Below are 27906 nucleotides of genomic sequence, written 5' to 3' on the forward strand. Positions count from 1 at the left end.
TTTGATTTTTCTCAAGTATACAATAGTTTATTGGTGTACATACAAACAGGCCCACCTGAAAAAGACAAAGCTGCTAAAAATTACAAGTGGGCTCTGAAAGTGAGAAAAAGTTGGAACTAAGTCCAGTCCTTTGCCTTGCAAAATTAAACTACAACACACACCATTGAGCCGGAGTTTGAGAAAGTCAGTGTGGCCAGTGCGAGGAAGCGCCTCAGAGGCGGAGACGAGATCTCACTTTCCGTTGTGCCCGTGGACAGATCGCCTCTCCACGTGGTCTCACGTCAGCGCTGAAATCGGTCAGAGAAGTTGGGCGACTTGGGCACAGTCAGGGGCTTCTCGCTGGGCTTGACCTCCACGTTCTGGTACCTGCGGATGGGCTTGGCTTTGTGTACCTGAGACGACAAAGCAGGAAGGCGCCGATGGACTGGGGACAGAGGCCCATGTCTCCAGCAGAAAGCCCCCTTGCCCACCCCAAGGAGAAAGAGGGCGCTTTACAACAGAGTTTGATGGCAACCGTTCATGGCCAGGAGTCATCCCAGCATCCCCGCCCCTCCCGGCCCTGCTGCCAGAGGCTGTACGGCAGCCGCCCGCAGCCTGGGAACTGGGACTCCCATCTTTGCCCAGCAAATGTCGGGCTGTACCGGCACCAGAGACATTTGCCTTCCTGGGCGCTGTTCCAGATGCGTGGCTTCTCACGCTGGGATTCTGGGCACCCGGCCTCCCGCACCTCCACCCCGCTGGGCCTGCTCGGGGACTCACTCACCAGCTCGTCTCTGAGCCTGGCCAATTCCTCCCTCGCACGCTCCTCCTCCGCACGCCTCGCCGCCTCCTGGAGTCTCGCCTTCTCCCCTTCAAGCTCCGCCAGCCGGCTCTCGAACTCCTGCCTCTCTCGGGCACGCCGTTCCGTGGCCAGCTCAAAGTTTTCGGGAGCTGCGGAACCAGAAAGGCCCTCTAAGTGTAAAAATAAAGCGGGGGGGACACAACACCAGCCCAGTGAGGTCCAGCAAAGCGGTCAGGCAGAGCAGCCCAAGCAACATGCAAGGCAATCTGGCCATCTATATTGCAGCAACAGGGGTTCTGCTTGATGGCTGCGGGGTGTGACAGCGTCTCGCGTGCAGCTGGCGAGAGGGTATGTGAGGCTGGCAAGGGGGCGTCTTCACACTGCAAGGGCAGCCCCGCAGGACGAGGCTGAGCTCGTCTCTAGTGGCCAATACGCCCTGGAGTTGCAGAAACCGACACGTTCATGGAACGCCGCAAAGGGGCTAGAGGGCTTTTTTGGCGGGCACGATATTATGTGGGATTCTGCTCCCCACCGCAATACAGGTCTAAGTCTGACCCTAATCTGACCCCACCTTTGGACTGGAGGACACGACTGGAAAGGTGCTGGGCCCTCAGCCAAGCCCTTTGCTCACAAAGAGCAGGCCAAGGTGGGAGGATGTGAAGCAGCAGCCAAGACACCCACCACGCAGCCCCGTGCTCAGCCCAAAGCTGTGGGGTTGTGCTACTGCCCTGACAGCAGGTGGGGGGCAGCGGGGACAGGCTCTTCCACCCCTGCCCCAAGCCCAAGGCTGTGAGGGTGGGGCGTGCATCCCGTGCGAGGTGGCCTGGTCCCGGACCCAGGGCTGGCCCGGGAGCCCACCTGCGAGCGGCTTGGTATCCTTCCTCGGCACGAAGGGCTCTTGGTGCACCACGGTGCTGGGCTGTGCCTTGAAAAAGGCGGCTTCCTTCTGCCGCTTCATCTCTTCCTTGACCTGTGGAGGGAGGGTGGGAAGAATGAAGACAGCCGCCCCGGCAAACCCTGGGGCCCCGAGAGGGGCAGGCAGTGAAGCAAAAGCGAGGGGTGGGGGTGGGGGGTTAATATCCTTGATCTTGGAAGGGCTGGGCTCTGCCTCTCCTGAGCACCATGCATTATCTAAGGGCCAGTGCGCATGCAAACATTTCAGTACAAACGCACGTCCTGCCACAGGTCGGGGCATGTACATGGCCCCACGGGCACCTTCAGATCACCACTAACCCTGCCGGGGATGCAGCCAACCCCCTCTTCCAAGTGTTTTTCTAGATGGGCACCTCCTGGGTCAAGATTTGCACACTCTTCGGGTATGATATGAGGAGGAAGGTGCGTATTTTGGGCCTGGCAGTTCCGAGCTTCAGCTGACGCACGGCAAGGGATCCCTTAAGCCCCGCTTCTGCATCTGTGCCGAAGACACCGCAGCCTGGTTCACAGGGCTGTGTGCAGGGCTGCAAACCGATCGGCAAGGGCCTGTTTCAGACCTCACAGGCCGCTCTGAGCTTTGCTAGGCAGCTTCCTAGCGAATGGAGCACTTGAATGTCTTGAGAGGTTAGTGCTGTCCGCTTGGCCAAACGCCCCCACTCCGCCTTTTCCTTGGGGCAAAAAGCAGCAGCCCTTCGTGCGCTAGAGCGACAAAGCAAAACTGCCGGAGGCGGCGGGCGTGTCAGGACCCCGAGCCCAGCGAACAGGACCCGGCTTGCGCCACAGGGCCCCGTGCGCGGCGCACTCACCTGCTGCTGCCACATCTCGTGCCGCGCGGCCCCGCGCACGTCGATGGCCAGCTGGAAGGGCTCTGGTTTGGTGGGGCTCTTCACCTTCTTCTCCGGCAAGCTGACGTGGTCGAACTGAGGCAGGGGGAGTGCTTTGAACTTGGGCACCTGCCAAGCCAAACACAGGACGGGCTGAGCAAAGTGGCTGGAAGGAAGGCTGGGGGGGGGGCATTGGGCCACCCCTGAGGAAAGCAAACGGCCTTATTTTTCTGCAGAGGCGTTTCCATTTCACAAGGAACAGGTGGATGCCAATGGCAAGGGCCACCCCGTGCAAGCTTGGCGGTCCCAAAATTGTAATCGTGTGTTGCAGGGGGTTGTGTGTTCTGGCAAGTGTACAAGAGGACACATGCGCCTCAGTGTGAAACCGAGCTCACAAATGCCCCGAAGCCTTAGGGGAAGAGAACTGGATTCTAGAATAGATGAGCTGTTGTCACAAAATCACGCACAGCTCTTTGGGTTACCAAAATAAGTGTTTTAACTACTTATTTTTTCTTGAATTTCAGGGGAGTAGACGGTATGAATTTACAGTTTTTACAATTTTTTACAAGAAAATCTTCTATGCAATATTTAAATCACATTAAGTGCTTATTTCTATTCCCTTTCTATTCCCTTCTCTCAAATAATTCAGGTCGAATGCTTGTTGTGTCTTTGACCCAGCACGCCGCATGTGGGGCTTCTGTTTTGTTTACTAAAACCTCCCTGGAGAGGTGTGCCTGGTGCCGAGTTTATATTCTTCTTGGCACCAGGTTAAAACCTTTTTATTTAATTGCTATTTTAAACATTAATATTTTATCATTAGTTGCTTTTTTGTTTTTATATAATTTTATGGAATTTGTTAGTTTTAATTGTATGTTTGGGAGCCCCGAGATGCCGAGGCATGTGGTGACGGCATACAAAGGTTTTAAATAAATAAATAAATAAATTGTTAAAAGGCTTATATGAATACTTCTTAGGCTAGTAGAAATTTTCTTCTCTTTCCCCTATGTATTTATCTAATTTCATTTCTATAATGCCCCACGACCTGGAGGTTCTCTGGGTGGCTATGCCAACTTGCACACTTACGTGGAAGGAAGACTCCCCAGAAAACCCTCGGCACTGCCTGCATGTCACTTCCTTGCTTTGAACAAATTCGTGCATGCCTGAGATCAGGGTTAGGATGTCCTTCCAATGTCCAAAAAGTGGTTTTCTGGAGCAAGTCACACTGCTTGCGCATGGCCCGAATGTAGGTGTGAGCCCTGAGGAAAGACTCAAAGAATTCTTTGGGATAATGCGCCCTTTTGAAGGAGGCAGCCGAAGGAGAAATTCCAAGTCAGGATGGAGTGAGTACAGTCCACACAATTTACTAAATTGTGACGAAAAGTGGCCACTGGGTCACTGAACACGTGGGAAGAACAGGCCGAGCCCAGGCAGAGAACTCGGCGGCGCATTGGCGCTCGGTTGCCCTTGTGCATTTGCCACCCGCAGCCAACCGCTGGGCAGACCGTGGGAGCCTGTGGCCAAGCCCGCCCCCACCTGCGCACACGGGGCAGAAGGCAAAGGCGACAAACGGCCCTCCCTGTGACCCGAGCTGACGGAAGCATGTCAGCATGCAGGTGCAGGGCAGCGCGCCGTCCGGCCACGGCTCCTCCGGTCCAGCACTGCGCACAGCCCGGCTGTGGGGCGCGAGTGCAAGAGCGCCATCCGGCTCAGCTGCCCCTCAGCGGCTGCTGCGCAGGGCACCCCAAGGAGGCGGCAGGGAGGCGGAGGCGGCCTTCCCGGTGGCTGCCCCACTCTGCTCAGCCACAGATGGCGGCGCTCAGGGGAGAGCCAGTAACTGCCTCATCTCCTTCACGGTGAGCCGCACGAGGACGGCCTCCCAGCCAGAACGTGCCCGCAAGCACGGTGCCGTAGCTTGACACCCACCTCTTCTTTCTTCAGCTCTTCAATCTTCTTCTCCTTCAGCTGCATCCGCTCTTTGTCCCGGGAGTCGAAGGAAAAGGGGCACATCTCCACCTGCCTCGGCTCCGCAGCTTTCGGCTTGTAGGGCACTCCAAAGTGCGGCATCGGCTTGGCTTTAATCACGGGAGGTGCTTCCTCTTCCTATGGCGTCAGAAATGCATGAGAAGCGGGGTGGAGAATGGTGGCTTAGCCCACAGCCGTGCTCCTTGGCACCCTCCCCCCCGGGAGAGTGTGATGGAAGGGCCACGGACGTCAGTGGGAAAGCTCACTCCGCCGAGAGCAGGACCCCAAGGCTGGCTCAAGGAGGGGCTGCAGACGGGTCCCCGAAGCCCGTGCAGCCCAGCAGTGCGCCGGTGAGGCAGGTGCAGCGAAGCCCCTGGTCTGCCCTCGGAGGAGCAGAGAGGGCCACCTGGCCGTCAGCCTGTGCAGCACGCCTGCCCCGGCCGCCCCGGCCGAGGGAGCCCCCACCGCCCACCCGGGAGCAGGAGCCACCTTGTCCTTCTCCTCCTCGCGAGCCAGGGCGCCGACCCTGTTCTTCAGGGCGAAGGCGGGGGACTTGGGAACGGTGATGGGGAGCAGCTTCTTCTCCGGAACGCCCTGCGGGGAGAGAGCAGGCTGCAGTGAGGCCTCCTCGCTTGTTTGGGGGCGCCAGCACAGGAAGAGGTGCTTTTGTGGGAGCAGCTTGGACTTCCGAAAGGACTTGTCACAGCCCTCCTAACGCTTCCTCGGGCTGGCGCATGCCAGAGAACAAATGCTAGCGGAAGGACATGCTGTCCCTGGAAGTTTGCCTGCCCGCACGGACAGGGCTTATCTGGCACGGTGGCCAGGCGCCTGGGCGATGCACCTCAGCATCCTCATCTCTCCCCTGCCATACATTCAGGACGGAGAGCCACCCCCGTCCTTTGCACCAGCGGCTCGTGCAGAGGCACACTGCTCCGAAACGGGCCGTGGCAAACAGCCAGCAGGGCTAGCAGCTACTGAGAGCCGCCTCCTTCTCCTCCCCCTCCTCCGCAGAGCGATCTGGACTGGCGACCGTCGCTGCATCTCGTGGAAGAGAGTTCTATCGTTCAGGCACACGCTGGATAAAAGAAGCCCTTTCAGTATCTTGGCTCTCTCTCAGATCGGAGAGCCAAGGGATGTGCTCTTTAGGGGCTCCTGCTCTGTGAGAAGGAGGACGAGGCCTTCCTACCAGTTTCTCCACACTGTGCTTGCTCCGGGACGGCCCTCACCCTTCTTCTGCACTGACCCGTCCCGGTGGCGTGGCCGTTCCTCACGGGTCGGCTGCCCCAGTCCCTCCCCTCGCCCAGAGGCCCCTTTCCCAACCCGACGGCATCCCTTCCGGGTGCGGTGATCGGGGTCGCTGTCCCGCAGACTTGCAGGAGGGCAGAGAGCTACTGCCAGCTTCGCTCGCAGCCCTCTTCCTCATGGTGCCTCACGGGGCGCTCGCTCGCTTTTCTCACAGCACCCCGATTGTGCCAGTCGGCTGCCTGCCACGCGCCCAAGATCACTCGCTTGGGCCGGACTCGGTTGGCTGGGAGCCCAGCGCCGGATCCCTGAAGCCAGTAAATGCGCTTTGCTCCAACATGCGCCGCTTTGCACTTTGTGCATCGAATTGTGTGGGCCGTTTTGACGCCCTGGTTGGGGGCCTCCTCGAAATGCCGTGTTGCTTTAACCACCCAAGTTAGTTTGCTGCTGTCAGCAAGAACTGCCGCTCCACCGCTCTCCTCCAATTCCAGCCCAAACATACGCGGAAGGCGCCTTCGCTGGTCACCAGCGGAGCCTCCGACGAGGCGCGCCAGAAGCCGGGCTCCGGCAGGGGACCGCCATGGCGAAGTGGGACCTTTCAGCCCTGCCCTGACAGGGAAGCCCTGAGCAGGCGCATGAGCCCCAGCCAGAGAGCCGGTGTGCGGCCCTGGGCTGGCAGGGGCTGCGTGGGCGGCCTGGCCGCTTCCTATGCTCTGCGCTCCCTTTCGAGGGACCGCCGAGCTGCAGGCTCACCACCACGTCCTCCAGGATCTTGGTTGGGCACGGCCTCGAGTGGAACGTGAAGGACTCCTCCTGCGGCTTCTTGTTCTCGCGCTCCTGAATGCGCTTCTCTGTTTCCAGGTTGAAGCCGATGGGCTTCGTGGGCTCCTTCACCGGGGGCTTCTTGGGCAAGATGGGCCCGCCTTCCAAAATCCGGGGGTTGAGTCCTTGAGCTTTGAACTTGTACCTGTCAGACAAGGGGGCAGGATAGGGGATCCCCAGCGCAAAGGGGGCGCCAGCCCTTCCCAGGTGTTCCCGGCTGCCCTCCAGCAGAGACGCCGGAGGGCAGCAGGGCAGGCACCAGGCGTGGCCCTCGGGCAAAGCGCTGCACTCACTGCTGCAGCCGGGCGACCTCCTCCGCCTCCAGCTCGGCACTGCTCTTGCAGGTCACGGGCCTCAGGCGGTTCTTGGTCTCCAGGCAGGGAGTCCGCGGGTGGGTCAGCGGGGGCTTCACGGGCCTGCTCTGAGCCGGGCCTGCCGTTCCTGAACAAAGACAGCACGTGCTCGAGCGTTCTGAAATGTCTGAGGGGCGCACGCGGCTCGCTCTCATCATGGAAGGGGACCCTGATCGCTGCGGTCAGCGGAGAAACATGCAGGGTCGGATGGCAGCCCGGGGGTCTCCGGCCGGCACGAGGGCAGCCCTCTTTCCCCACTGGATCTTTCGGCCTGCTGCCCCAGCCCTCCTCCCTCGGGACAGCTCTAAATCGGCAGATGAGCGTGCCGTATTCCAGCCGGGCTTTGAGCGAGCCCTTTTCCTAAGGTAATTAAACCAAGGCCAGTGTTCCAGGTGGAGGCACTGGGAGAAGCTCTGCAAATAAACCCCAGCCGCCTGCCACGCTCTCGTTTCCCCCCCACCAGGGCACAGCTGAACGGTGCGCACGGGGAACTGAGTGGCGCCTTGGAGACTAATGAGCTGGTTCTGGCAAGAACTTCTGTGGATTGGAGCTCATTTCACCAGATGCGCCGAGTATCAGGAGCATGTCAGGTTGATAGGCGGTGTATAAGGTGGAGGGAGCCGGGAGAGAATGGTAAACAGTGAGGCGAGACGCTAAAGGCACACGTCCCATTATTGACAGCAGTCACTCCCTGGGCAGCTGTGCCCGGTAACACACACGCCCTGGCACTGGCAAGTGAATTAGCCTAGTGGAACGAAACCCGTGGACAGTTGCTCGCCCTCCTCTCCCTCTGAAGTGCTTGTGTTCCCTGCTGCATCAGGCCACGGATTCGCCACATCCAGCGCCCAGGTCAGTGTGCTTAGCCAGAGCTCCCAGGGAGGAGGGCAGCAGCAGCAGCACCTCCCACCAAGCCTCCCGGCGGCCGGCGTGGGGAGGCCCGCTGCCCGGTACCGGAGGGAGCCCAAGCCAGCAGCACAGCAGTGGCCAGCCCTCTCCTCCGCCCAGCCCCCTTTGAAGCACCCCCACGGGCGGCACTTTGGTGGCCGTTCCCCTGGCCGGAGAGATCACTTGGTGCTCCTCAGACGGCCCCTTTCGCTTTCATCCCCCGGAATAATTTGGCATCCCCAGTGAGCTTTAAGGTCAGCGACTGACTGACCTAACGGGCTTAAGCATTTAGGATTAACGCTTTTCAGACCAAAAGGCAGTTCGCTGGATCTGAGCGCACAGCCCCTGTGCTTCCCTGGGCATCGGGGGGCGGCGGGGGGGGGGGGGGCAGAGCTTGGCAAGCAGCAGCACCCAGAAAGGGAGCGGGTGAAGAGTCGCACCCCATGCCTGCGCTTCAGGGAAAGGGGCGGGGCTAGTGGTGCTTCCCTCCCGGCGACAGAGGGATTCCCCGTCCACCCGACCGACCGTGGCCTTACCTTCCTCCTCCTTCCGGTTTCGCAGGTGGTAGCGCGACGGAGTGCGTCTCTGGAAGTTTTGCACCTGCTGAGCCAAGGACACGTATTCGGTGGCAACGTCCTCAATTTTCCTTTTGTTGCCCTGGGATAACTTGAAGGGCTTTGGGATCGTGGGTCCCTTTGGTGCTCGGACCTGAAAGACGACACCGATGGCGACAGGGCTGTCAGTGCCGAGCCACAGTGGAAGCACGGGACGAAGACGAGCAGCCCTTCCCCCAAGCATCAAGGCGCCTGCTATGGGCAAGACGTGGCCCGCAGGTCTGTTCAGATCCGTCACGCCTCAGCATCCAAACCGTCTTCGAAAGGACTGCATTCACTCTATATTTTACAGGTCTTATATGTGAGGATTTGTGCATGCCGCCTTGAAATCTACTGACATCAGCAGCTTATGATTTCTTGTGCCCAGAGTGGAGGAAAAGACAGGAGCTTGTCTCAGGGGAATGCTGGAGTCCTCCCTTTGTTTTTTTTAAATGCACAGTGCAGGATGCTGCTCCCACTGTGTCCAACCTCGAGCTGCGGATGGTGCAGTAAGATCCTTCCCAGGCCAGAGTGCGAAAGGCTTGCACCACTCGACAAAGCTCCGCTGGACCGCACCGGGAGGATGCGATGGAGGCGGAGCAGATGATGCGCTTGGTCAGATTCGTCACTGGATTTCCTCCACCTACACCCGAGTCGTCTCCCAGCCTGCTTCATCACCCGCAACTCAGGCGCGTGCCATGGCACTATGCGGGCTCTGCATGACGGGAGAGGACGCTCAGGAGCAATCGTGTTGACTGCCCAGGTCATTTCCCCATTCCACAAATCAACCAGGGCATCGACAGGAGTGCCAGCCCTATCTGGAAAATCCCCCAGAGTCCTCAGGAATCCGTCCGAATTCACAAGACACCGGGAGCGGACCATTTAATAGGGTCCGCACCCCTGCAGAAGGAGAAACTGGCCCCCAGTTCAAACCTCAAGAGAAAGTGATCTGCCCATGACAGAGGGATTGGAGCCAAATCCCTCACTTCCAGATCACCACCTTCCTGCCCTGTCGAGAAAAGCAGGTCTGGAGTGTGGCCTCTTTCATGCGTTGGGCCAGTGACGTGTTGAGACAGCCCCATGGCTGTCATGGCGGCCATGAAGTCCTGAGCTGCCCCGGTCAGAACAGTCTCGGCATGGAGATTGAAGTCCCCCAAGACCAACATCCTGGGGGTCCTCAACACCAGGTCCGAGACGGTCTCCGTCAGCTCAGGCAGGGAGTCTGCAGGGCAGAAGTGTGCACGGTACACCAGCAGAGTCCCCAATCTGTCTCAATCACCCAGGGCCAGGTATGGACACTCCAGACTCAGCCTTGAAGGGGTCGAAAGCCCCGCAAGGCAAATTGAATCTTGGTAATCATCTTCTGAAAATGTGTTTATTTCAGGAAGTCTTACTTGGTTTCCAACCAAGGTGGATTGATAATCCATTTTTAATATTGTGGTTTATTAGTTCTGTCTGTCTTTCATTGCTCAGCATTCTAGAATCTGTGTCATTTTGGGGAAGTATATAATTTTTAATAATGCTGAATCCACACAAGCCCAAGCCCCAGTACACAGTCCAAAGGTACTAGACCTCATGAACTTTCAGAGGGTTTCCAACTTGCATGGATGTCCATCCATGGCTTCACCTCCCACCAGAACTGCCACAGCTGAAGGCCCCCGAACCGGTGCATTTGCTCTCCTGCTCTCACCGGAGATGGGGGGTGCTTCCTGAGGATCGCCGTGAAATCCACCTCCTTATAATCCGTGCAAGGCCGGGTGTCCCCTGCATGCAGTTTAATCCTGTCGTCTGTGCAGAAGTGGAAGTCCACCGGCTTGGTGATGTGGCTTACTGGTTTCACAGACGGCCCTCCTGCGGGAGAAACGGGAGCCCAAGATGTGACAGGGACCAGCAGCGACCCCAGCAACGCTCTGAGGGCAAGTCGCTGCATGTGGGGGGCTCAGGCTGAAGCAGCGATGTCTCATCAGTTAAGACACCCTAGAGGACAGAAGGACGGTCCAGGGCGGTCTTGATAAACTGGAACACTGGGCTGAAGGAGATTCCATAAAGGACAAGTGCCAAGTCCTCCACCTGGCAAAGAGAAACCAAAGGCATCGATACAAGAAGGGGAATATGTGGCTCGACAGAACCGAACAGAAAAAGATCTTGGAGTAACTGTGGACAATAGGCTAAACGTGAGCCAACAATGGGATGGAGCCACCAAAAGGGCAAATGCTATTTTGGGATGCGCTAACAGAAGTATTACTTCCAAATCACGAGAAGTAGTAGTTCCTCTATACTCCTCACTAGTCAGACCTCACCTGGAATGCTGTGTCCAGTTCTGGGCACCAAGGTTTAAGAAAGATGCAGGGAAATTAGAAAGGGTCCAGCGGAGGGCGACAAAAATGATCCAGGGTTTGGAAACACTGCCCTGTGAAGAGAGACTGAGGGAACCGGGCACGTTCAGCCTTGAGGAGAGGAGACTGAGGGGGGACATGGTGTCCCTCTAGAAGTCCCTCAAAAGCTGTCAGAAAGAGGAAGATCAAGATCTCTTCTTGCTGATGCCGGAGTGCAGGACACGGAATAATCAAGTCAAGCTGCGACAACCCAAATTCAGGCTGGGCATCAGGAAAAGCTTCCTCACTGTCAGAGCAATGCGACAGTGGAACCAGCTGCCTAGAGACATTCAAAAGAAACTGGACAGCCGTCTGAGTGGGGTGGTGTGACTTGCTGTCCTACAACAGCAGGGGGTGGACCTGATGGCCTTCAAGGCCCCTTCCAACTCTTCTCTTCTGGGATTCTAAGATGAAGGCGGCAGCAAGCACACCAAATTAGCCTTCTCCAGCCAGCTAGTCCAGGAACTTTGGAGGGCGCAAGGCCCAGCCAGCACGGAGTTGCCTGGTCGAGTGCCATCGAGGCAAACTGCTGTGACGGGATGGGTGACAGCACAGCCGAACCTGAGAAAGCGCTCCCAAGCACACGGCAGGCGGGAGACCCACAGGTGAGCAGTGCTGCTGCCCCACGCGTTCCACAAGTTGCCCGACGGGTCACACCGCTGCCCTGTGCAGCTTAAGGAACGTAGCCCTTCAGGTAAGAGAACTAAAATGAGGCCGAGCTTGCGTGCTGCCCGATGGAGGAAGGCTCCAGGAGGTCAGCCCTTCCATCTTCTCCCTCCCTCGCCTCTTTCGGGCTCTGCATTGCATCCGGACTGTTTGGCTGAAAGGGAGAGACCTGGGCACCCAATGCATGTGCAGGTCCTAGCACAGCGCAGGTGCTTCTATAAATAAGCCAGGATGAGGACATGCATTCGGGGTGGAGGAGGAGGGTCACCGGAGCTCTGTGGCACCAGCCCCATTTGCCGGAGGAATGCGGCTCACGGCACGAGAATCTGGAATCACCCAATAAAATAGGTGGCAGCAGGTGCCGAACAGGTATCACAGGCTGGTTTCTACTGGCATGCAGAGCATCAAAGCTCCCTTTTATTTCTCCAGGCTTTTGACTGTGGTCATGTCGAGCCCCCTCTGGTGTTTCAAAAGCCACCTGCAATGGGGGCGGTTTACCAGTGCCTTGCAATGCGCCCAAAGAGATTCAGCTAAGAGGAAGTGCAGGACGGCAGCGAGGTAAAATGAGTATCGTGCCGCTGGAGGTGTGTTGGCGTAGCTGTTGTGCTCGTTCCTGGTTTTATTACACGTATTTCGACAGCTGCCCTTGGGACCATGTGCATGGAAGGGAAATGTCTTGGTGCCAACATGCACACGCAAAGAGCGAGCGAGCACACAGGCATGATGAAAAAGATGTTAGAGTGACAGTGGCGACAGGAACCCTGGGAGCTGCTCTCCTGGCCCCACAGGAGTGACTTCCAAGCTCACCTGGCCCAGCGAGGGCGGCCTTTAGGGACTCCTCGTTCTTCCTGCGCATCTCCGCCACCTCTCGCTGCGACTGCTGCATCTTCTCCAGCTCCAGCTCCTCCGTGGACTTCCCCTTGGCAGGCAGGTTCTGCTTCCTGAGAAAGGAAGCGCAGCGGCACCTTGAGGAAGAAAGTGGGACCGAAGGCCAGGCCTCCCCCAGCCGCTTCACAGGCGGCTGCTGCCCAGAACCATGAAGACGCTGCTCGTTCGGCGTCACGTGGGGCGGAGGCTGTGGCTGCCACAGGCCAGCCAAGGTCCGGCTACCTACTCTGGTGCTGCAGGTGTGACGGGCGCCTTCGCTGGGGTGACATCCCAGTTCAAGGAAATTTCACTCAGCTTCTCTCGGCTGTTATTAGACCTGGAGGGAAGGAAGGAGGGAGGGAGGGAGGGAGGGAGGGAGAGCGTGAAAAGGCTCAAGGTCAGGCATGCTGGTTGCCACCGTGGGGCCCCCTGGGTGCGAGTTTCCCGGCTGTCACCACAGTGCAGAGGGGCCCAAACACCTGTGCTGAAAGGCAGTGCAAAAGGTGAGCCTCACCTCCACACACGAGCCGGCATGCCGGGCCGAGGTTTCCTGGGAAGCCTGGCGTTGCTGCAGGGAGGACAGTGCAGGACCGCTCAGTTCAGTGCTGGCCGCCCGCCCCCCTCCGTTTCCTGAGCGTGCAACTCTGGCATGGGCTCCCCCTCACCCCGAGGGCACCCTCTGCCCCTCTCCCGAAGGGGGAATTTGCCTGCCTTCTGCAGCCGACTTGGGGCCAAGCCGCTGGAATACGTCGACTCCAGGGTGGCCTTATTAGTTCTGCCAGTAAATGGGGTGGCAGGAGAAAGACACGGATGGAGATCGGATGCCTCTTTGAGTAGCAGCTAAGACAGGCAGGACTGGTGGCGGGGAACCCAACCCAGCAGCTTGGCCCGTTTTCTACTGATGCTGACCTGCCCTTGACACTGCCAGCTCCTTCCTTTAAAGGGGGCCAGGTGTTCTCTGCGAGGGTCACACAACTGCGCCGTGGAAGCCAGGGGCTCACATAATTTGTGGAGAATTCCACTTGTCAATTGGCTGAGTTTTTCTGCTGGTTACAGCAGGGGCGTGTTAGACGTTGGCGTTCCGCCTGCAGGCACAAGTGGCCTTATTCAGCTCTGCTTTCTGGTAATTCCACCATTCTGCGCACACGCGGAGCCTGGAGGCGTCCGGAGCTCAAATTAATGACCGAGGCTCCGCCGAAACTGCCTTCCGTGCCCAGTGAAACAGCCTGGCCTGGCGGAGAATCACAGCGCGCTGCCCGTCCTGGCATCCTCCTCGCAGAGCTCTAATTCTTTCATGAGACGGGTGCAGGGCAAGTTCCGGGGGATCTGGACTCCGCTCCACATGCCCGGCACCCCGCGCTTTGCGCCTGCAGAGGGCCTGACCTGGGCAGGGCACTCATGACCAGCCAGCCGGAGCACATGCTCCCCACACCATAGACCTACGTTTTCTGTTTCTTGGGCGGCGGGGGCTCTTGCTTGTCCGCTGCGGCGGCAGCACCTCTCTCCGCCTGGCTCTTGGCCACGAGCCTGCGCTGGGCACTCTTGCGCTGGGCCGACAGCCTTCTGGCCACCCTGCAGAAGAAGAGACCCCGAGATGACGTTCCGCCCGCAAGCCCCCGGATGGCGCGAAGGGGAAGAGAGGGGGCTCAGTGCGGCCCACGGGCCCCGCCTCCCATCGAGACGCCAAGCCCATTCTAACCAGCAGGTAAAGGCAGAAGGCAGCAGGTGGCCGCGCCTCACAGGTCTTGCCTGGGCTGCCGCCCACCCCTTTGAGACTGAAGCATCCCACAAAGGGGTCGCGGAGAAGGCCCCAGCGGCTGCTACGCACGGCGGCTCCACCCTTCCTCCAGGACCAGAGGCTCCGTGCTTTGCACCAGCATGTGCTGTGGGCTAGAGCAGGAGGCGGCTCCTGCTCCCGCCCTTCTTGTAGCCTCTCCACACCGGGCAGCTCGCTTGCCCCGGCCGAGGCAGCCTGCTGCACCTGAGGGGCCTTGGCTCTGACCCAGGGCAGCTCTTCTCATGTGCTTAAGACACAAGACATTCAAATATTTGGGGATGCCCAGCTGGAGAGGGAGACGAACTGGGAACAGCGATCCAGAAAAGTTTCATTACTCTGGATTTTTCAGGTTTGCAGCATATGGTTTTAATCTGTCTGGCTTTGAAATCCTGCACAAAAGAGACCAGTCCAAAAACTCTCATATGGGTGACAAAGACTCTTTTTGTAGTCAGGAGAAAGTACAGCTTTGCTTCACAAGGAGGCAATCCATGAGGCGGCTTCCTCTCTTCACCCACAAACCTGGGCTTCCTCAGCGTGAGTTTTGATGAGGTAATGGGAAAAAAATCTGCTTGATGTCCTCCTTTACCCTCCAGCACTGAATTAGATCCTGGAGAGACGCTCCCAGTGTTGCTCATTTGTGCTGAAGCAGTTCTCACAGGCAACCTGGGTTCAGAACTAGGGCATTCGCGCCATACGGAAGTTCTTATCATTTACTGTCGAGAATTTTGGCTTATGGGTAACAAGCAGGGTGCTGATTACACATAATTTCCTGCATTAATTCTCTGCCAGAATTGTCTGAAATTCTGGAGTAGTATTTTGTGCCAACAAGAGCACCACATTCGTAAAATGGCATGGCAAGCTTCTAGTCCTCACAAGTCCTACAAAAGCCCCGGTATCAGCTAAGTCAGAGAACAAGCCAATTCCAGTGGACTTAGGCAAGAAGGGCTGTGACTTGAGCTAATTTCGCTCCCATATGGCTCATTTTGCAATGGATCAGAACTACAAACCCGGAACAGAATGCCACAGACGGACGGTGGAGAAACAGAGCAGAGGGCGCAGGTGTCAAAGGTGGGCTGAAAGTCTCGGCGGGAAATTTCTGGGGAAAGCAGGGGGAGCGGCACTGGCGGGGGGACTCTGTTGCCAGGGCAGCTAGCGTCCAGATGCGAGCGTGCCAGCTACATCAGGGCCAACTCCTGTGGGAAGCTCAACGGAACACACAATCGGCACCTTACCTCCCCGGGTCCCTCGCGGGGGCTGCTGCCTCCGTGGAGGTGCTGTGCCACGCAGCCAAAGAGCCCACCACATTCGGCGGGGCTCCGTGTTCCACCTCCATGCCTTCACTGCAGTTTCCACCTGAAGATAAAGGTATCCCAGCCTGATGTCTCAAGATTTATAGCCCATCTTCTCTTCGTGGTCTCCCACCCAACCAGCAGCTCGTGTGGCAAACCAAAAGGCCCCAACGATTCGCCGCGGAGGAAAACAGCCCCCGCCCATGCTTTCTTCAGCAAGGAGGAGTTTTTGGGGGGCTGCTGTTCCCCTGATCGCGTTTGAGGCTTCCGGCCTGGTCGCGGGCACCCAGAGGGATGCTCAAGCCCAGCTGCCACTGTGTGGCTTTGACTTGCTTTAGTGGACTCAGGCTATTTCACTTGTACAGCAGTGAGCGGCAAGTCAGGGGGCCGCCAAGTTTGCAGAATATGCAGAACGGTGAAAGCCCAGGCAGAACGCTAAAGCGTTCCAAGGTGGGAACATGCATCGCAGAGCAGTCGATGAAGCGCACGGAAGTGTAGAAGAGGCGTGCAGGGGAATGGACCACCTCCCTCCCTCCCTCCCTCCCTTGCTTGCTATGAATCTGGCAGGAAGGAAAGGGACCAAACAGGCTTGGGGAAGAGCCACTCAGGTCTCGAGCTGGACCACAGGCTGGGCCGCTAGGGACACCACCAGGAAGGAGAGAGCTAAGGCCCAACTGGACAAGTTGGCCGGTCACCGCTGGACGAGGCTCGTCTGCACATCCTCTCTCTGCCAGCACAACTTCACAAAATGCCATTGTTCTGAGCTGCTGCAACTTACTGGACTTTATCATTGGCGAAACAATAGCGTGTGGGATGTTGGCCCTCGAGGCCGATGCCTTCTTGTGGAAGCCAGCTGCCATCTTTTCTTTTGGGGTACGCAGAGGGGAAGCTCGGATGTCTGCAAGAAGTGACAGCAGCATAAGCTGGATGCCCCCCCAACACTCTTTCTGGCACCTCCTCCATTTCCCAGAAATTTTAGTCTTTCGATTCCTATTTTAAACCTGTCACTGCTTTTTACATTTTTGTGCTACTGCTAGGTTTTCCCCCAGTGGTTATTTTCATTTCATACAATAATGTTTAACTTTTAGACCTTATTTCATTGTGCTGGATTTTATAACGTTAACTGCTGTGAACTACCCAAAGAGTGCTGTCTATTGGGCAGTGAAGAAACACTCCCATAGAATGTGACCAAGCAGAGGAATTCCCATCCCACGTGCTGTTCCTGCCTGTCTCTCTTGCACGTTCCTTCCCAGTCTGAACCTGCTGTGCTTCTCCTGGGGCATCTTAGTGGGGGCTGACCAGGCAGCCATGCCAGCCCTGGGTGGAACCAAAGCAGTGGCACCTGCCTGCGTGGCCAAAAAGCGCTTGTAAAGCCAGGCAGCGCCCCGAGCCAGTCAGGAAAGGCCCTGGCATCCCAAGTCCCCCCAGGCACGTCTTGCTAATGGAATGACAAGAGTCTGGATGTGAAGTGGGCGGGTGAGACAGCCGCTCTGCAAATCTGCCAACGATGTTAAAAAACAGGAGCATCCATGTCTTCCCGCCCCGAACGGCTTCTTGGGAGTCAGGACCACGTTGGAACAGGCAAGTGAGGCCGGGGAAACAGCTCCACTCCCCTTCCCACCCAGCCGCTCTCCGGTCAGCTTTGCGGCCTGGTTTAAAAGGCTCCCACTCACCGATCAGGATCTCCCACCGAGAGCCTTTCTTTAAAAGCACACTTCTATTTCAAGGTATTTGAAAGATTTATGTCTCACCCGGATACGTGACACTGAAGAAATCTTACATATTTAGCATTGCACAATATATCACTGAAACAGGGTACTGGACAGCCTGTCTCGGCTGTCTTACGGCTATCAATCCAGGCCTTGTGCACCTGCAAAGCAGCAGACCCTCGGCTGTTCCCAAGCCGGAGCTGCTGCGTCATGGGGGCTCCGGTGGCCTGAGCGGTGGCAGCAGCAAAGGCGGCCGGGCCCGCAGCACATGGCACAGACATTTCTGGCAGCAGCTCGTCTGCAGAGGCTTGGCCATCTTTTGACAGCGGTTGGAAGATTATGCTCGATGTTAGCAAAGACAGGCTGGGTGTGGTGCAAACAGCCCTCACCAAAGGAGGGATCAGCACGTGCATAACCCACCCCCTCCAAGAAGTGCCCCTGTCGCTATGACGCGCCACGCACCTCGGGCACTCAGAGACGGCGTGCTCCATGACATCACTCCCCGAACATCATACAGCAGGAGGGAAGGACTTACAGATGGGCCTCCCAAGCCTCTAAAGCCCCCGGTCAGCAGGGTGGCAACCCCACACCCACCAGGAACAGTGCCCACCTTTACCCGGCGAGCACACTCACCAAACCAAGCGTCAACGCCGACGGACGCATCGTCATCCATGTCATTGAAGTCGACACCAGTGTAGGGGACGTCATAGGAATACGCCTCCTGAGACATTTTGCCCCCTCCTCTGCCGAAGCAGGTCCCTTCCTGGCGCTTTTGGAGAAGAGTCCTGAGAAACGAGATTTTTACAGGATCCTTAGCATGGCACGTATCTTGCAGATGCCCGCTCATTCACCTCCCATAGTTCTGGCGAAGCCAGTCAATGATCTGTGGTTGAGACTGGACATTGTGCATCCGACGCCCATGCCAGGATGACCGCAGCGGGCGTACCGTTCAACCACAAACTCCAGGAAAGAGACGAGACCAGAACGGAAGCCTGAGCCCCGGAGTGTTCTCCAGCAAGGAACGGAGCGCCAGGAGCAGAAACGCCTCTCCCTGACGCACGGGCAATGCCAGCCTCGTGCAGGGCACCTTCCGCAAAACAGGCACTTCCCATGCATCAGGTTTGGTGTGCACCTGGAGCATTACTCGATGAAGGGAACCCTGTGAGCGCACTGGATTGGGGTGGAGCATTAATATCCCCAGTACGTGCGGTCAGGCTGCTGCCTCACAGCAGTGCGGCGGGATGGCCCAGGGCTCTCTTTTTCTCAAGGGAAATTGTCAGCTTTTCTGAAAATCTGGTTTTCCAGAAGATTTTCGCTAGCAAGCATGCGAGAATACACGTGCGTGTGTTTCGACAACAAATATCTCAGACTGAAATGGAACAAAAGAAGAGGGGCGGCAGCAGCAGTGAAGGTCACCAACTTAATTGGCGGAGGATCCAACTGTGCGGAGATGGTTGTGATTGTCAGCAAATCACACACAGATCCTTGGGTTGTGAAAATGAAACTAGTGTGTCAGAAGCTTTCAGTACCTTTCTTTCCTTTCTTAAGCGAATGGTGGCGGATGCTGGGACAGCAGGATTGCTCATGAGCAGGCCCGCTCTCTTGGCATCAGCAAGAGCATGGGCTGAGGCACCCAGGGGAAGGTGGCAGCGAATGGCCCCATGCCGGGCTTTCCCGGGTGCCGGCTGGCCCAAGGCGGCCCAAGCCACTGCTCGGCGGAAGCCCCACGCTGGCCGCTGCCGCGAGGACGGGCCCGCCTCTCCCTCTCGGTGCCTCTGTCACGCCCAGCAGAGGGACCTCAGTGGCCTCCTCCTGAGGCTGGCCCCAACCCCCTCTGCTTGCCCGTGGGATCACCCAGCCATCTCAGCTGCGGGCAGGGGCACATGGGGTGTCTCCCCCGGGAGGAGGCCCAGCCAAGCACTCGGTTCCTGCCCTCCGTTGACGTGGTCCTCAAGGGCATCGCACCAGCTGGGGGCAGCTAAGCAGACCAGCGTCGGCACCACCCAACCCACAGCCCTGCCCCTTGGGCAGAGACCAAGGCGAAGGGGCGTCTTTCCTCACACCAGCCAGCACAACGCCCCGAGAGGCTGGTGCTGGGCCCTCCGTGCCCCCTCCTTGCTCAGGCAGCGGGCCAGCAGAAGACGCCCAGGGCCCCTTTCCCTCCTCTCCTGAGCAGCGACGGGGAAAATGGGCCGTCTTCCTGAAAAGACAGTTGGAGTAGTCCCCCTTCTCTGGCCACGCGGCTCGATAGCCCCCTGGGGTGAGCGGAGAGTCATGGGACGCCCAGGTTTGCACAGCTCTCTAGGCCATGGGCCACTGGAACGGCTGTGGGCGACCCCAGGAAACTCAGTCAGGCACAGTCGATGCCAGGGCACCACGCAAGAGGACTGCTCAGAACCCCCCCAGCGTGGAGGAGTGTGGACGGCTGGTGGAGGGGTGGAGAAGTATGTGGGAGGGGGGTGGGCAGGGCTTCCTCTGTACTCCCCTCCCTCTGCAGAAGACACAGCAGAGACACCTTCCGGGCACCCCAGTCTTTTGCCTCTGCTCACGGGAAGGCCTGGGGCAGAGATATATCACATCACTGGTGCCGGAGGCCAGACTAGATGGCCCGGGAGGCCCCTTCTGACTCGCTCTGTTTCTGTCACTGGAGAACGTCACTCTCCCCCTTCCCTACGCTTGCCCTGAAGCGCAGCCAGTGCAGAAAGAAGTGAACCTGTGCCACACGTGGGAACCTGGGGGTTCTGGCCTATGGCTCCCAGCAGCTCTAGCCAGTTTGTGCCAGAGGTAAAGAGGACAGGAGTTGTCGGTCAAAACATCCGGAGGGCCACAAGTTGTCCAGCCCTGTTCTAGGGCACAGACAAGTTCTCTGGCGCAAGCCGAACTTTCTCTGGTGCAAGCGACCCTATTTCAACATCCAAAATCTTCCACTGGGACTGGCACACTGCAGCAGCAAGAGTTTCCACAAAGCCCATCGGCCTGAGCTAAGTCAATGGGCTCCCAGCAGTGGCTTCAATGGAAGCATTCCGGGTGCGCGGGCTCCTCCATCAGCTAAAGCCTCAGGCGGGATTATGGCCCATTTATGCACTTCTACAACGCCAGCTTCGCTCACACGTGGGAAGGCTGCCCAGATATAAATTACAGCACCATTAGCAGGTGCCACTCTAATTTATAACCCATCCCCTCCCCTTGCCAAGGCATGGAGCCTGCCACATACCAAAGGGGATGGCGCTCTCGGAGCACCTGAACTCGTCAAAGACGGCAAAACGGGGGACCTGCCTCGGCCCACAGGCAGCTTACCAGGATTGCAGAGAAGCTGAGACAAGAAACCAAGATACCCAAGGAGAGTGGGAAGGGAGGGCCGCAAACCAGAGCCATGGCGCTCCAAGGCTTGGCTGGAATTAGACCCCTTCCTCGCCCTGTTGACCAGATCGTGTTTCTGTCAACACTACTAACTCAAAAAAAACGAAGTGCGTCACCGACGTTCCTTTGGCCCACTCGGCCCAAGAAGCCAAGCTGCCAAGCGGAGTGGGCGTCACATTTCAGCCATGGCTGGATCCAAGGCCGGCCGGTGCCCCAGCCTCTTGCTCAGAGATCGGGTGACAGCAGGCATTTCATTATGAGGAGATGGTGGGGCACCCAGAGCCGGAGCGACACATTCGCTGGGGGACCATGTGGGGAATCCCACCCCCCCAGGGAAGAGTAAGGTTTCCAAGCAATGTTGGGGAGGGGAGGGGAGGGGAGGGGAGGGAGGTCAACCCACCCCTGTGGGGCAGAAGCAATGGCCCTACCATTGCAGAGCATGTCAGAGGCCACGGGGTCAACCTCTAGGACTGAGGGTATGGACTGCATTTTGCGGGTAGAACCCCAGTCACCCACTTTGGGCTGGGCAGGAGCACACCGAAGAGGTGATAGCCTTTTGTCACCTCGCACCGAGCAGCAGTAAGGTCAACTTACAAAGCAGGCTGCATCAAACGCAACGCTGCCAAGAACTCGCACCAGGGAGCTTCGGGGAAGCCAAAATAGCTCAGCATTCTACCCTCCCCATCCGCAACCACCCCGTTTCCAGAGTTGTTGTAAGGATAACACAATGTTGTCTTTTTGGACACTTTAAGTGACCTTGAAGAAGGAATATTCTTACTAGAACCAGTGAGTTAATCCCATAAGGGAGAGAGAAGCGCACTTGGCCATAAGAGCAAGCAAAGGCTTGTGCACCGCAACCGGAAGACCTGCTCTAGCCGTGCCCGGTGACAGCCACCCAAAAAATGCAGGTAGCTGAGAAAGCACATGCTCTTCAATGCCTACATAGTAATGCCCAGACTATAGGAGACAAACAGCCTGAACTTGAACTTCTCACTCAGGAGGGGGAATACAACCTGAGAGGTATAACTGGAACTTGGTGGGATGACTCCCATGACGATCAACAACGGAAGGATGTAACTTGTTCAAGAAGAACAGAGAAGGAAGCGGAGTCACGCCATGTTAAAGATACATGGTTCTGCACAGCAATACAGGATAAGCTTAGTCGCCCATCAAGAGCATCTAGATGAATATAAACGGAGCAAGGAATAAAAGGAGCACAGTGATGGGAGTCTATTACCTGTTAGAGCTGCACAACAATGGGACCCAAGACTAGGGAGGGGGTGGCGTTCAAGAGACGGCTGGCCAGCCTGGAGTCCTGCTCCGAGGTCACTTGCAACTCTCCTCTTCTAGGATTCTCTTAAATAGTCATGAACTGCTTCTTTTAGCCCAGTCTTTCCAAACAAGCATTCCAGATGTTTCTGGACTACAAGGTTCACCAGCATCTTCCAACAGGACAACAGTCTGGATAATGGGAATTGTTGTTTAACTATCTGGGGGACACCAGGTTGGTGAATGCTACCCTAGGTCATGGCGAAATTACCTGGTGGCTCCTCCCTCCACATCAGTCTCAGCCGTCAAGGACTAGCTCATCCACCACCACTGGCCATCTCCCTCCAAAACACCAGCCATGACAGAAGCAGCCAGGCCAGAGAGGTGGGTTGACAGAGAAGGGGAAGCCCAGAGCACATATTCACTGCCCCACCACGACGCAAGCATCCCCTTCCATCTGCCCCGTTACTCTGAAGACATGAGTATCTGCTGCAAAGGCCGCTTCATATTCCTTCATCTAAAGAAGGAGACCTGCCCCGCTAAAGCCCACCCAAAGAAAATGCAGTGTTTGGAGTCACTGCAGTTTGTCCTCCCAAACAAGTCTGCAAAAGCAACCCGCCAGCCCACACACGCCAGGGCGGGCGCTTGGCAGCACACAAAAGCCCCACCAAGGCCCAGCCCTCCTCCCGTATGGAAGCACTTCTTTGGAGGCAGCCTCATACCAGGCCAGATCTTGCTCCACCCAGCCCAGTGTTGCCAACACTGACTGGCAGTTGTTAACTGGGAGTTCAGGAAGGGGACTCTCCCAGTCCTTCCTGGACATGGCAGGGAACACACCTGGAAGGTTCTGCACGCAGAGCATATACCCTGCCGCTGAATTTTGCTCTTTCCCTCCAAGGCTGCCTGGAGGAGAATTTGACTTGGCTTGGGTTGGCAGGCATGTGCTTCTCTAGCAGCCTGAACAGGAGAGCAGCCCGCTGGACTAGATCAGATGCCCCTGGAAAATCAGTCAGGGTATTAACCCGGCTGCTTTTTCCTCAGCACCCCGGATTCCGATGCTCTTGCAAAGCCCTGCCTGCCACCCCACGTTGGAGGACGACATGCTCCAGGGCACCCAGCCCCTTAGTGAGGTTCAGATACCAGCGGTCCCTGGCACCACGGTCTGAAGGCGCTAGCGGCCGCACTCGGCCTCTCCTGCACTTACATGCACTCAGTCCCCACAGCAGCTGTGCTCAGCAGGGTGAGCACAATCCCCACCAGTAAACAGAGGCTACGCAACCGCACTGCAGGCCGAATTACAGCTAAGGGCAGAAGTCACCCCCCTCTGCCCCATCCTCCGCGCCAGCGTGGCACTTCTGTTTACTTCCCCGGCTCTTCTACTCCACTGGGTGATTGTGCAACTCCGAAGGACACGAACAGGTACTTTAAAAACACGTGTATTAAGCCCCTCGGTGTGTACAAATACTGATATCGTTATATTGCGGTATGAGGTCTATAGATTTTTGGGTCATTTCAAATACAGGCAGAACTGCAACAGCTGTGTCCTCATTTTTTTTTTCTTTTCACTGTCATTGGCAGGAAAAATAAGTTGAAAACAGATCCCATCACCCGTTGCGAAAGGACAGCCGTGTTACTTGGGCGTAGAAGCAGACGATACGTTTAACATACAGATGCAGAAACAGAAAATATGTCCAGCACCCCCAAGTCTCCCACATCGCATTGCTGTTGGATGCCTCTCCGCTGGGCAAAGCTCCTCCCAGTGCAAAGCCACGGAGCCCCAACATGAACATCTGGGCAGCCCAGCATCGGAAGGCCCATGTGCCAGCCTGCAGCTGCCAGCCCAGAAGTCTTGCTGGGCTGCAATACGATCCCCAACTAGTTCTGCTTATCCATCGTGCTTGATGTTGCAACAGACCCATCTGTGGAACGGGGGCAGTCAAATGAGAGAAATAAAAGCAGTGCCAGGACTCCCCAGGCCTTTGAGCCCCTTCTCCCCTGCCACTGTTAAATATCTGTGTCTCCCTTCCCAGCAGCCCAAAAATAAATGCCCCTGACACGGCATGCCCTGTAATCCAGACCCCACAAGCTCTGGGAGACATCAAGATGGGACAGGCTAAAAATAGGTGTTAAAGGGACAGCAGAGGATTTGGGGCCAATGTGTCGAACTTGGTGCAAGGCAGAATCAGAGGCCTCCAAGAGTCCCGCTCGCAACGCAGGGGCAGCTTTTACCTAGTCGCCTGCGTACACTTGGTGCCGGACATGGGGGCAGGGGAGCTGCAGCCAGATTCACTGCCGCAACAAAATGCATCTCTGCACAAACCGTGTTGAAAACGCCGGCTAGGAATCGTGAATCATAACATTCATCCCAGTTGTGCGCCTTGTCCCCATCCTCTCCTCCTGGATGAACAGAGCAGCCATTCTAATGACCGAAAGCCTTCCGTCTGCAGCCGTTCTCCTCCCGGTGCTGGAACCGCCAGGAGAGCAGCCCAGGGCTCCCAAACACATTGGCAAGTGGCCTGTACCCTCCATGAACACAAATCATTCTCTAAGGCATCTTGAGCATGGCCGAAATTGAAGTCATGCTTGCCGCGATGGATCCTGGGGTTGCTTTGTGGAGGAAACTTCATGCTATCCATAAAAGTGGAAATGTTTAAGATGGAAACCCTGGAGTGAGGGAGGGCGTATAGCCTGGTTGTGATCTCACAACAAGCCAAGGAGTTTTTCAAATACTGGATGGTTGAATGAGTTTGGAGAAGCGAAGATCAGATGGAGGGTGTCTAACAGAGAGACTATCAGGTAAAATACTGCCGTATTGCTTGTTTCATGAAAGATGTGACTATTTCGCAAGCTGTTCTATATTTCCGCATTCACCCAAATGCTGGCTTTGCTGCACAGAAGACACAAGTGTCTGGATAGTCATCTGAACAGGACGATGCGACTAAGTGTCCTGCAGTATCGGGGGGTTGGACCTGATGGCCTTCTGGCCACCTCCAGCTCTACTCTTCTAGGATCCCATGACCACATGCACTGCTTTCTAGTGTGTAAGGCGCCACCTCTCAATTTTAAAAGGGCAAAAATTGCAGTGAGCCAGAAGGCCACCGTGCACTGGAACACCCTCTATACTCTGCCTGCCTGCACAAGGAGAAGGTCACACGGAGGTGGGTAGAGGCCTGTTCTCCCCTGCAGAGGAAGACAGGATGCACTCCAACAGAGCCAAGCTCAGGGAACCCAGGCTCCATTTGGATGCCAGGAAGCGCTTCCTGACAGTCAGGACCCCCAGGGTATGGAATGGGTTTCCACTGGAGGTGGTTGAGGCCCCATCGGTGAGGGTGTTCAAGGATAGGCTGGACGTCCACATGGTGGGCATGTCGTGAGCGGAGCGGGCTGGAGCCGGGGGTCAGACTAGATGGCCCGGGAGACCCCTTCTGACTCCTCTGTTTCTGTGTTTCTAAGGTGAAAGTCACTTTCTTCCCCCAGGCTGACACAAGAAAAAGGGAGTACAGATACTGTCGCTTCAAAGCTAAGCGACGCAGGGATACTAACCGGATTTGCAGTGCGGAGTGGTCCTGTCTGCTGTCCAGCAAGCCAGGCCCTCCATTTCTTGCCTCGCTTGCACCCTACCAGATGACGCTCCAGGGCCTGTGAGCACACAAAGCACTCTCTGGGCTGTTTTCAGATTTCCCTTGGCCCCACTGCCTCGTGGCGTTTCCTCCAAAGGTTTTTTTTACACTCATGCAAAAGCTGACATGCCTCCTCCCCAAGATTGCAACTGCTTCCCTCTTCTGCATAAACAGCATCATTTCAGCTCCATAAGCAATGATGTTCCTTGAGCATCAGAAACAGGAGGGATTGTTTGAATGAGGAGGGCAAAATCTTTTTTGGCTAGAGGCCATAATTTCCTGTTGAAGACAGGCACAGGGAAGGCCAGGTTCCAGCATATTTTAGCTGAGTATTCTTTCTTGCCATGACTGCACTGGAAGAGAGGCACTTCAACTTTAGTATGGGGAGAAAATCCTAAACAAAACTGGAAAATCAAAGCACTGGCTGGAGGGGTGAGGGGAAGGGGATGCAACCTTTCGGTGATTCTGGGATGGCCAGATTTCCATCCCATCAATTTAAACAGTGAATGCTGAACAGCAAATAACATTCATCTTCTGGGTCTAAGCCCAAATAATACCATTTTGCTATATACGCAAAAGAAGTGGAACTGCCACACTGAAGGCTTTCTGTGCACTCTTCTTGTGGGGGCTCCAGTCTGGCCATAGGTCCATGTGGATCCACTGTGGACATGCCGTCTGATGAACCCGGTGAGCAGGCAAGCTGCCGGGGGAGAAGGCACTCTCTCTCGAGCATCCAGGCCCAAATTGTTTGGGACTTCATACACTGGTTTTAAAATCTTAAGCCTGGCTGGGTGGTGGGGATGCTGCTCCCACAGCAAAGGCGTCACATGCTGGAAAAAGGTGGCTTCCAACAACAGCCAAGCTGTGGCATTTGACAACTTCTGGACTAGCCTTACGGGCAGCCGCAGACACAGTAGCAATCCTATCTTGAGGATACCTTGGACTAGTTTCTTATCTCTACCTCCCCATGTTGCAGAAAAGGCAGAATATGGGCAAGACCACCATGTTATCTTTACCCCACACATTTTACATGACAAGCTAACACTATCTGCAAGACAAAACTGGAACCTGAGGCACTGCTATGAAAGGAATTTTGCCCGAGATGCTGGCTAAGTAATCCAAAAACAATCTTTCACCTAACGCAGGAACATTCCAACCCTCACAGAGGTATCTTCCACCACAGAAGGAATATCTTAACGCAGGCTATACCTGTCACCCAAGACTTGAACAAGTCAGCTCTACTCTCACTGGCCTGGGAATAAGTCGCATTGAACTCATAGGATTCAACTCATAGGAAGTAAATATTAACAGGATTACAGAGACTGCCATGCAAGCCTCATCAAACAGAATGAAAGTTGCTTCTAAGTTTTTTTTAAAGATTAGGTTGCACAGCCTAGTTCTTACCCAGGGTTCTGGGGATTTAATCTTCACCTGTGCGCGCCCACCTTTATGAATGAATGCGCTTCCATACAGAAAAGCTCCCTGCATGCAGAAAGCAGGACTGCAAGACAGTCGGGCTAGATCTCTTTCTCGCAGACGGAATTCACTAGGCGGAGAGAGACATTCATTTATGGGAACATCAATCCGTAGGTAAAGGTGGCCCCATGAAGCAGTAAGAAGACACACCCCGACCAACTTCCACGAGGACAACACCGCATCGCTTCGGCGCGTCTAATGGTCAAGTTCTTCGCTTCGCTTGGTTTGGGGACGGACCGGGAGCGAACAGCGTGCGGTCTGCGTTAGCTCTGCACTCGCCAGGCGGCTTTGAAACCCGCGGGCTGCACCTCGGCCCTTCCTTCTCACGGATGCCCCCAAGTCTCCTCTGCGGGAAAATCTATTTATTTAAGTGCATCCATCCCGCCCCTCACCCTGTCGCAGGGCGGCCACGCCGCGAAACGAACGAACATCAACATGGCGCAGCATCGCTCAGCAAATGCAACTCGCCGCTAAAGACATCAGTTGACACGGCAAACAACGGGCAAATAAAAAGAGCCGGGCCGGGGCAGACGCTTCCCGAGCCCGGCATGTCGAGAGGAAACCCCGCGAGCTCGGCCGCGGCATCGACCGAGCGCGGCTGCCCGGCGAGGGGCCTCCGGCCTGCCCTTACCGCCTCGGCGCCCAGCAGAGCCGTCCCCGGACGGGTCAGTGGAGGAGAGAACGGAGGCGCCCCGGGGCCGCAAGCCACCCGCCCGGCTCAGCTCGGCTCGGCTCCGCTCCCGAGCGCTGCCCGCCGCCGCCGTTGAGGGATTTCAAATTTCTGCCCCGCTTCCAAACGGGCCAATCACGGCCGGCCGGCGGGCGCCTCGAGCGTGCCGATTGGGCCGCGAGCGGGACGGAAGCGCGTGAGGCGGGCGGGGAACAGGCCCCTCTGGGCCGGGTGTGGAGCCCGCCTCCGAGGGCTGTTCCTTCGCGGAGGCCTCTGGGAGGCGTAGTTGGGCGACGGAAGACTGGGCGGGAGGCGGGGCTGGGAGGAACGCTCGGAGGAAACGACGAGTCCCAGAGAGCGCGGCGGCGGCGGCGGCGGCGGGGGCGGGGGCGGGGGCGGGGGGCGGGGCAAAGGCGCCCGCAAGAGCCGCCCT

General features: G+C 56.9%; 1 protein-coding gene across 3 annotated transcripts; it reads right to left on the minus strand.

Moving 5' to 3' along the window:
• Window positions 1-27500, minus strand: TPX2 (TPX2 microtubule nucleation factor). 3 transcript variants are annotated; one of them, XM_044455771.1, is made up of 17 exons: window positions 27435-27500; window positions 17712-17863; window positions 16148-16267; window positions 15313-15433; window positions 13747-13875; window positions 12551-12640; window positions 12244-12377; window positions 10086-10246; window positions 8339-8510; window positions 6858-7005; window positions 6496-6709; window positions 4990-5094; window positions 4462-4638; window positions 2521-2667; window positions 1640-1751; window positions 764-930; window positions 1-392 (listed from the first exon to the last, which is right to left on the minus strand). In XM_044455771.1, the coding sequence occupies exons 2-17, from the start codon at window positions 17806-17808 to the stop codon at window positions 282-284; spliced, it is 2205 nt and encodes a 734-aa protein (XP_044311706.1). In that variant the 5' UTR covers window positions 17809-17863; window positions 27435-27500; the 3' UTR covers window positions 1-281. The 3 variants fall into 3 exon arrangements, with proteins under 3 accessions (XP_044311706.1, XP_044311705.1, XP_044311707.1); XM_044455770.1 differs by having other exon boundaries at window positions 764-951; XM_044455772.1 differs by lacking the exons at window positions 13747-13875; window positions 15313-15433; window positions 16148-16267; window positions 17712-17863; window positions 27435-27500 and adding an exon at window positions 12818-12865 and having other exon boundaries at window positions 764-951.
• Window positions 27501-27906: the final 406 nt, after the last annotated feature.

Source organism: Varanus komodoensis, unplaced genomic scaffold, assembly GCF_004798865.1.
Source record: "Varanus komodoensis strain SLA01 unplaced genomic scaffold, ASM479886v1 scaffold8, whole genome shotgun sequence".
NCBI lineage: Eukaryota > Metazoa > Chordata > Lepidosauria > Squamata > Varanidae > Varanus > Varanus komodoensis.

What these genes read in the sequence shown, in the direction of transcription:
- TPX2 (XM_044455770.1), bottom strand. Translation starts at nt 17,808, where the DNA reads ATGTCTCAGGAGGCGTATTCCTATGACGTCCCCTACACTGGTGTCGAC. An exon ending in GTCACACCTGCAGCACCAGA is followed by an intron (nt 12,378 to 12,550) that starts GTAGGTAGCCGG and finishes TTCCTTTCTCAG; the next exon opens with GAAGCAGAACCTGCCTGCCA. An exon ending in GGCCGCCCTCGCTGGGCCAG is followed by an intron (nt 10,247 to 12,243) that starts GTGAGCTTGGAA and finishes TTTCTCCCGCAG; the next exon opens with GAGGGCCGTCTGTGAAACCA.